We start from the raw sequence: 9,707 nt of genomic DNA on the forward strand, positions 1-9,707 counted from the left end.
TTTTTGGTGCATTTAAAGCAGGATTAAAGTCTGTGCCCAATTGTTAGCTACTAAGTTTTTTTCTCCAGCACACTTTTCCTGAAATATGGTTAGGAAACCTTAAAATCTGCCAAAAATCATGAGAAATGATCTCAAAATACTACTTTTCTCAACATGCTCAGAACCATTAGGTTTCAGGACTTGTTTAAAAACAAAATGACAGAAAATGTAGAAAGGTTTAAGATACCTAAAGGAGAGATTATTTCTAAATCACACAGTGCTGTCTGGAATCTTCACAAATTATGCTGGATAACATGTAAATGATAATCCAGTTTTTGCACTAATCTGTAGGGTCCGTGTATCTATACAAGTGGGTTCTTTGAAAGGCAGTTCATTACGTCTTTTAAGACTCATTTAACTTCAGTTAGGAAAGAAAGGGACTCCAAAGGAAAGCCAAAATATTTTTACACATGCATGAAGCCACAGAAACATTTGCAAAAGTAGTTTGTTTTATTTTTTCAAAGAAAAGGTCTTAGATTTAGTTTAGTTTTAGTTTAGATACATCCCTTCAATAGCACAAAAGTAAAACTCAAAAAAGTTTAACATTTACAAAGTCTTGCATATTATCAAGGTGAATTTAAATGCCACAGGTTACAACTAAACAAAGTAACAAAATATGAATACAAGATTATTCTTTTACCAATATAAACATCCAGGCCTCTCCAACAGCATCAAACTAAAGCCCACTTTCAAACAACAAACTTGTTCTTGGTTATGGAGTTGCTCTTAGTCGCAGTGTCTGCATGGGCTTGATATCCGATGACAAGTTTCTGTGGAAGCCCAAGACTTTCTTTATACTTCTTACTGAAAGGGAATACGAGGCAAGTGAACAACTTCTTGAAATCCTTAACAACAAAGCCAAGAAATGTGCACTCTTCTACCTACAATGCTTGTTCCTGATTTCTGTGGTCTGAAAGTATCTGCCCTAACCAAAAACAAACCCTAATCTGCTCTGACTGTTAAACAATTTCAAATTATACCTTTTAGATTAAACAAATGTGTTCGCTGTATAATTTCGGTCCACTGAGAATCTTGTAGTTGTACATTATATCCTAGCAGCAGAGGACTGCAGAGTGTTCCCCATCCATCTGATATGATGGATAATTAGCTTCATTAGGTTGCTAGGCACAAATTCTTGTTCCATGATCATTAATGTTTACAGCACCATAAGTGGTCAAATACTTCCATCTGGCTCTGTCTGACATTATTAAAAAATCTTCAAATACAAACACGTAATATAATACGGATTTAGATAATTAAGCATCTTTCAAGAAAACTCAGGCAGAGCAAACTGTAAGCGATCACAGAATCTGAAGTTCAGCAAAATATCTAAAACACAACATACTGTTTTATAAGTTAGTATATCTCGTATAAGTTTAGTAAGGCTTAATTTGCAAAAAATAAATAGAGCATGTTGGCCAGCTGATGGTTATGTTTAAATAAAACTCAAAGCAAGCTTACCCAATGTATGTCACTGTCTCACAGTTCTCCGCATTGGAGGTCCAGATGGCAATTTTGTCCCCTTTGGCACGAATATTGATTACACTTCCACAGATATCTCGACTGAAGGAGCCAAAGCCCTCTCCAATAAGACACAACAGCTGTCACAAGAACAAACATGTATTTAGCGTAATCTTTCATTTGCTATAATTTAAGTAACTTCCTTTGCAATGATAATAATGTGATTCACAACAGACAATAATTAAATCCAATGGTTAAAGCAAGTATATTTTCTCTTACAGTTTCCAGCCAAAAATGGTCAAGCTCTGCGTGTCTATGCTGCTTGGCTAGAGTAATCAACCAGCGGCCACCACATTTATTACTCCGGTCTTCCCACATGGGCTCAATGCCATCCTGTAAAGCAACAAAAGATAGCACTTCATAGGCTGATTACAGTTTTTGAAGATTTAATACATTTTAACCCAGCCCTAGCACATTAACAAAGCTAAATTTACACAGCGATGTAAACTGTCAACAATACTTTAGTCATTAAAGGTGCTGTAGGGAACTTTTGTAAAAAAATATTTTTTACATATTTATTAAACCTGTCAAATTGTCCTGACAGTAGAATATGAGACGGATAATCTGTGAAAAAAAAAATCAAGCTCCTCTGGCTCCTCACAGTGGTCCTATTGCCATTTGCAGAAAGTCATGCGCTCCCGGTAAAAAACAACCAATCAGAGCTGCGGTCCATAACTTTGTTTGTGTTCAAAATATAGAAAAATGAACATAAGCGAATACACCATTAATCCATTTTCCAAACCGTGTTTTTAGCTTGTCCTGAATCACTAGGGTGCACCTATAATAAGGGTTTATATTCGGACTATTTTAGATTGCTTCGGGGGTACCGTGGCGGAGTAACCCAGTACCTTTGTGATTCTTCATAGACATAAACAGAGAGAAGTAGCTCCGGCTAAAATGCTCTTCCGCAAGACGCAAGCAGTTCTGTTTATTAACCGCTAGAGCATCAAAAGTTCCATACTGCAGCTTTAACTGAACAGTCATACACAATATTAAAAAATACATTGAAAAAAAAAATAGGCAGAAAGTTAAGCCCTGTTCACCTTGAACATAGAGTAATCACAGCCAGAGGAGAGTTTGCTTGGCGGCTGCATGTTGGTGTATAATCTGGAACAATTGAAAGTTAATCAGAAAAACATAAAATATATATATATAAAACATCTTGTTGCAACATTTTACGAATATCAAGATGGAATATATTTGGTCAAAATCCCATGTTATAAAAGATGAAGTGCTATTCAGGCTTTTTATATCAATATTGATTAAACAGCAATGCTGACCTACAAACAAAATGTTTGCCCTTTGTCTCTTCACCTTTCCTGCATCTCAGCTCCTACTACTAATTACAGGACCGGCTTTACAGACGAGATGCGCATGACAATCGAATGTGATTAATTGCACAGCCCTACTTTGTAGACAGTTTTTGAAGAGTAAAGAAAAAACTAAATCTAAACTTATTGAAGCAACCGTTCTTAACAGTTATTTTGATCTAAAAAGTTGTCACTGAAAGGAGAGAAGTTTGCATCTATGGTAATGGAGGATTCTTTTTACTGAGTACTTTAGTCACATGATTGTGCACATATATATCATACATACATACATACATACATACATACATACATATATATATATAATTAAAGCTTCTGGTTCACATGACGGATCTGGTGAAATGGGAGGTGGACGTGAAAGTGAAACTTATTTTAACAGTAGTGCATATTGTTAAAAAAATATTACAGATCTTACTATCAAACCTTTGAAAAGTACGGTAGTTGTAGGTTAACTTAAATACATATAGTTGACTACAGCCTGAACTTTATTAAATAAATGTACAGGCAACTGAGTTGGAAACATTGTAATAAATGCAACAATACGTAGCTAATATGAATTGTAACGTTGGCTTGTAACGATAAATTGTAACGCTGGACAATCGTTTCCTCCCAGTGTATTACAATAACGGTAAACACATGCTCTTAAACTTACGCCCAGAAGTCCTCAACGGTGTCGAACTTGGTGATGAGCCTTAGATTGTCTTGCCACATTTTGCCCTTATCATTTTTGTAGAACCAAAGACCCCATCTACACAAAGTACACAAACGATACAACATAACACACAAGGAAGAGCAGGATGAGAAACCACAGAAGAGAGAAGACAGAAACGCTTTAGGTCTCAATCGATTTTTCAAACGCTGTAACCTGAACACACCTGTTCTGTAAAGGGTGCTTCATACAAGGGCCCTTCAAAATGTAGGTTTCAAATTTCAGTTTTTCAACCTTCTTCCTCGTTACTTTGTCAATCTGGTAAATGTAAAAGAAATAATTGTCGGGGCACAACCTAACCATTGAAACGCACGTGATCATCTTCGACGCTGTTAAACTGTTGTCGTGATATCGCTTCACGAAATAAACAACATATTTTATAGGTTATTTCAAGTAAAATGAAACAAATGTTGTTAGACTAACGTGTGTGTGCACGGTGAAATTAATACTTTAATTACAAATCGGACAGGACAGGCTCACCAGCTGTACAGCGCACGACGCCATGTCAATCCTGTGGCGCGAGAGTGATTATACCGTCCAGCGCGTGCATTTATAAGCTCAGAGATGTTTTTAAATGATGATTTTGAAAGAATGTAACTATATATATATTTTTTTAAATTTTTATATATTTTTTAATTGTTTTATTTTTCTCCATTGAATGCCTTTCCAAACCTGATTGTGTGTGGTAGAAGCAGGATAAATGTTTGTAAATCAATGACAAAATTATATTTAACCTCTTTCTGATTTTTCCCGCCCCACTCACTCTGGGTCAGCACTGTATGCATTTCTGTTTAAAAACATATGATACATTTATTTTTACGTGTTTGAATCTACTGTATATTATGTATTGTTCTGAGCACAGGAGGTTTTGGAGTGATGATGTCATCATTTGTATAAGTTCAAGAGAAACTCGTGAAATGATTAATTTGACCATAACATGATAAACTAAAAACTAATTAGGTTTTTAAAGTAGAATTGTTGCTGTTATTAAAAAAAACTAATGGAAGGTCAAGTTGTAGAACATCTTTTTTTCTAATATTTTCTTAAGAATCAGTGACGGGATGTTTTGATGCATTATTGTGACATCCAGTGCAATATGTTCATCTCACCACCAGAGGTCTCTGTCATACGCTTTTTGAAACGGACTCTAAAGTGTGACATAATTTCATATTCACACAATATTAATTCAAAAGATGTTCATGACTTTTTGAGAGCCTGAACATGTATTGTTAAATTATTGAAATATTAGTTTAAAATCTCAGTATTGAATATCATTAATTTAGTAGGTAAATATTTAGGTTAAGGGAGTTTGGCTGACAACAACAAAAGTTTATGAATCCCTGCATTACATGAATAAATAGTTAATAAACAAGACTAAAACAATGACATTACACAGCCAAAGTCTACCAAACTTGAAATATTTTTGTACAGGTTTTCTTCACTGGTCTCACCTAGTTCCCTAGCTTCTTCCCCCTCAGTGGTTCTGCCGGGCTGTCTGACTCCCTGGCTCAGTCAGCCCTTCCCAGCCCCCCAGCTTCACCGTCATGATCACAGTATCCAAGCCATGTCTTTGGACCGTGGTCTTTGGAGTCATGTCCTCAGTCTGGGACTTGCTCCACATCAACCCTCCAAGCCCAGAAATTCATCACGGCCCTTCGACCCATCAGCTTCATCTGGCTTTTCGTTCTCTCTGCTTTATCATGGCCTTCATTGGGGGCCAGAAACAATAAGAGAGATATGAATATAAGCAGCACTGGATGGAACATAATAGTTCATTTTGACATCATGACCTCCATTCTGGGACATTGGCCAGCAGGTCAGTCAACTGGCACCTTGAATTGAGTGACTTACCTGCTAGAGGTAATATTTTTTTCAAGCAGCTAATATTGATATGTGTTAAACACTAGCAAGCTTATATTCATGGTTTCCTAATGATATTTGTATTAACAAGCTAGCTGCCGGCTAACTTTGATAGATGTTTACTAGCCAGCTACTGAGTATCCAGGGTTTCTCAACTTTAGTTTTGTCCTCGTTCAGGGACAGGTTGTTGCACCTCCTCTCTGTAGCTGATCATCATTGCAAGGAAAATGGACTAAATTTGTTAGTGTAAATTTATAGGCAAGTACATTCAACTTAAAAGAAACAAAGTTCTAAATACTCATTCTTAATTATCAGTAAATTGTATTATTTAATTTTCCCCTACTACCCCTAAAATTAAGTTTGAGTATTTGAATTAACCGTGAAATGGAGGAGAAAAGAAAAGAAAAGAAAAATTAATGCAATAAATAAGAGCAAAAGGCAGATGAACCAAATGCCAGTTACAAGAAGTGTCAGTCAGGGACACATGACTACTTGCGATCGGTTATGTAACGGTAGCAGGACAAAGAAAGTTTATAAGTGCAGCAGGTCTTTAGTAATCACCAAAAGAAGGTAGTCTAATAAATCATATCCAAAAGGCAAAGGAAAGGGTGTGCAGTAATCCAAAAGGTGTATGCAAATGTAACAGCTCTGCATAACAAAGACAATGACTGACAACTCAGTGAAAAGAGGGTTATGTCACAGTGGGATAACTAGGAATCTAGGAGCACATAAAAATAATCAATAACATACATACAGTAAGCTAAGGAAAACCAAATTTAAACCAAGCCAGACATATCTTTATCTGCTTGAGAAGACTGTAGGTGCTATCAAATCATTAGTTTACCCAATATTTCAAGTCCAATTAATATGTTAGTATAGAACAAAATCAAAATCAAAACTTGTTTATTAACTTTCCCAAAAAGTCTCTCATCTATGCTTAGCCTAGCTTCACCAGAATATGACAAAAGTCCCTGGATGGTCCAGTATAGGTGTGTCCAGCTCTGTTCCTGGAGATCTACCTTCCTAAAGTTCTGCTCCAACCTTATCAAACACAATAGCTGCTATAGCTACACTCTTCATTTCACAGTCCTGCAATAATGACAAACAATCATCTCACATTTCCTGTCCTACACCAAACTATGAGTGCAGTTGCATTTTAAAGCCAATTCATACTGCACAGAATGACACAGACCAGTGGCAAGAACCGACTGAGTAAAGCATGTCACTTCTTAGATGTTACGTTACAAAATTATTCTTCGTGTTCAGTTGGTGAAAAAAATACTGACCAATGGCAACCATTGCAGACGGGAGTAACACACTGATAAAACAAATCCAGACAAATGTATCTGTTGTCATTTGTCTGCATCTGTTGGTGCACAATTGGCCTTTAGATCAAATATATAATGGTGATTAAGTGGGCATTAATAAATATATAATATATATAATATATAATAAATATATAAGTGAGCAGTGATAAATTTTGCTAAATAAAATGATCCTGCTAGAAGAATAGCATGAGAAATGGATTATGTCTGTTATAAGTTGAATTTAGCATATTATGACATTTCAGTGTGGTTGAAAAACTTCTGGAAAAAACCAAATTAAATGATATAATATGTGGAGTGTGTACTTGAGGGTATTAACTGTGACAGAATGATTGACAGGCTGTTTACAGAGACGGAATAATTATGTGACACAATTTTATGACATGGTAGTATATCCTTAAGCCTATTGTTCTGCTACACACTCAACCTGTTTCCTCTCAAAAAGATTATATACTTTTAGGGCACAGTAAAAGTAGATAAATTTGAGAGTCTTAGAGACAAGTTCATAAAACTCAGAAGAAACTGAATTATTACGCATCGATATTAATTAATTTAAACAAATTTGTATGATTTTTCCCATGCTGAATATAAGTTTAGGCATTAGGGTTTACAGTGTGTCTCATAAAGTTACTAGTTATGCCAGTGTGTGTATGTGTGTGTGTGTGTGTGTGTGTGTGTGTGTATATATATATATATATATATATATATATATATATATATATATATATATATATATATATATATATATATACTTTTTTGTTTATTATTAAAAACCTGATGCACTTAGATCCTCACCTAAAACTTCTCTTTGTCCTGCGACCATTACATAACAGACCACAAGTATGGCTCTAGCAGTAGTTCAGCTCATCCTCCTTACCCAGGGTGAACATCTCCTTGAGGAACAAACAGTTCGGGGAAACAGGTAGACTTTCCCAATTGCTCCCTCATGTACTTTATATATGCAGGCTTTAAAAAGCCCCTTAAAGTCATGTTGCCTCCTGATGATGACTTTGTGCCAAATTTTAGATCTGGGTTTCTGGATTATTGGATCCAGTGGGTAAGGTGAATGAGGATCACAATCACCTGTGGCCCAAGAACTCCCAGAAATCAATCTGATTTTGAAATATTGGCTTAATTTTTATTTTATTTTCTCTTTCATATGGAATTAAAACAAAGGATTAAAACAAATAAGAGCAAAGGCAAATGACATTCATTAAAAAAAAAAGCATTACGGGATCCATCTGTACAGATTATTAAAGAAAAATTAATGATTAATCTTTTAACTTTGCATTCTAGTTGCCATATTAGACCTTTGGTCATTTTCCTGAAGGTTTTTCGCTTTAGTTTTGCTTCCTTCAGCAAATAACTACATCATTCCACAAGCTACTCTTACCTTGCTGTGATTCTGAGAGTCACTCCAACTGTCTGCCAACAAAATATAAAATGTATTTCCTGAAACACATTCACTTGAAAGATGAAAAAATACCTTAGCTAAAGTCATTCTCAACGCATATTACAAGTCAGCTTGACCACACCTGTGGTAAGTGGGTTGTTAAGTTGTAAACTGTAACTGTAATAATGATTATCCTCCTTTAGCCTTGCTGAACCCAAATGCGATTCACATAAATACTGTTTCTTTATACATTTTGATTGTGGCAGTGCAAAACCACCACTAGTGGCCAATGCTTTACTTCACTGTAGTAGTAGGTTGCCATCTTTTTGAAGAATAGCGCTTTATATACAGTACTGTTCAATATATTATATACTGTATATGAAATATGAAATGAAAACAAACACATCATGCAAATAGGGCTGTTTGGTAAAACACAAACCTTGGTTTGTCTTTGTCTTTTTTGGACCTGTTTTCTTTGGGGGTGAAGAAATACATAGACCACCTGGTCAGTTATTTTCTGAGCTACTCAATGTTACGCACATCTTTAGGACTATTGTTTCAAAGCAATACAGAAAAATGACTCAAGAAAGTAATATGGGAGCGAAAACCAAGAATCCTCTAGTTACTGCGGCAGTAACTCGGCAGCTGCTAGCAGTTTCGTAGTTTGCTATTCAGGATATAGCCATGGACTTCAGCCACTGATAGTGTAATAATAAGAGTCAGCAAGAAATAACAGATTTTGCCCCTTATCTTTTTAAACAGCCATGGTATCAGATTTGACAGTGGACCTCAGTATTTCCATGATTCATCAGGCAGTCATCTTTATTTCATTCATATCGTGTTTTATTATGCTGTACATGTGTTAGAGAACATGAACACATTTCACAATAATATATAAACAATTCCTTGTCACTGCAAATTCATTTTCAGCATGGAATTACTTTTCAGTCTTTAGTCTCTATTAGTCTTTATAATATTAATGGTGTCTGTCATTTTCAAGCACTATCGAACACTTTTTTTTTGTTGTTGTTGTTTTTTTGTCTCTATAATCGTGAATGAAATTGCTGTTTGGGATGTTAGGAGATGAGAAGGACATAAACATAAGGTCAAGTCGGTTTCTCCTATGTGCTAATGTTTGTCTTTTACCTGTAGGTGTTAGGTAGAAATAACATTTTGCCATTACATAGTACTACTGAAAATATAAAGTAAGCACCTTGTTGATTCTGCATGGGGTCAGCATGCAACAATGTCATGACTATTGTTTTTTAATTGCTAATATTTTAGATTTTACGACTTTTGAAGTCATAAACCTCCTCACGATAGACTTGTTGAGTTCTTTTGTTAAATACCTTCTATATGTCAGGCTGACAACTGCAAAATTATTTTTTACGAGTGCATATCTCTTCTCCAGAAATCACACATTTCTTCTAAATATAACAGAGTCTGTCAAAAATTACACATGGGCGTTTTGGACACGTGAGAGTTTACAGGAGGGGCCCTCTGATATAGTCTGTGCTCAGGAACTCTTGGAC

At 35.5% G+C, this 9,707-nt stretch overlaps 1 protein-coding gene across 1 annotated transcript; it reads right to left on the minus strand.

The window, feature by feature from the left end:
- Positions 1-497: 497 nt before the first annotated feature.
- On the minus strand, positions 498-4,161 carry LOC113094258 (eukaryotic translation initiation factor 4E-1B). Its single transcript, XM_026259949.1, has 7 exons — positions 4,078-4,161; positions 3,764-3,855; positions 3,541-3,636; positions 2,604-2,667; positions 1,780-1,893; positions 1,501-1,640; positions 498-843 (listed from the first exon to the last, which is right to left on the minus strand). Exons 1-7 carry the CDS (start codon positions 4,099-4,101, stop codon positions 729-731), a joined length of 645 nt encoding a protein of 214 aa, XP_026115734.1. The 5' UTR covers positions 4,102-4,161; the 3' UTR covers positions 498-728.
- Positions 4,162-9,707: the final 5,546 nt, after the last annotated feature.

Source organism: Carassius auratus, unplaced genomic scaffold (genome assembly GCF_003368295.1).
Source record: "Carassius auratus strain Wakin unplaced genomic scaffold, ASM336829v1 scaf_tig00215316, whole genome shotgun sequence".
Taxonomy (NCBI): Eukaryota; Metazoa; Chordata; class Actinopteri; order Cypriniformes; family Cyprinidae; genus Carassius; species Carassius auratus.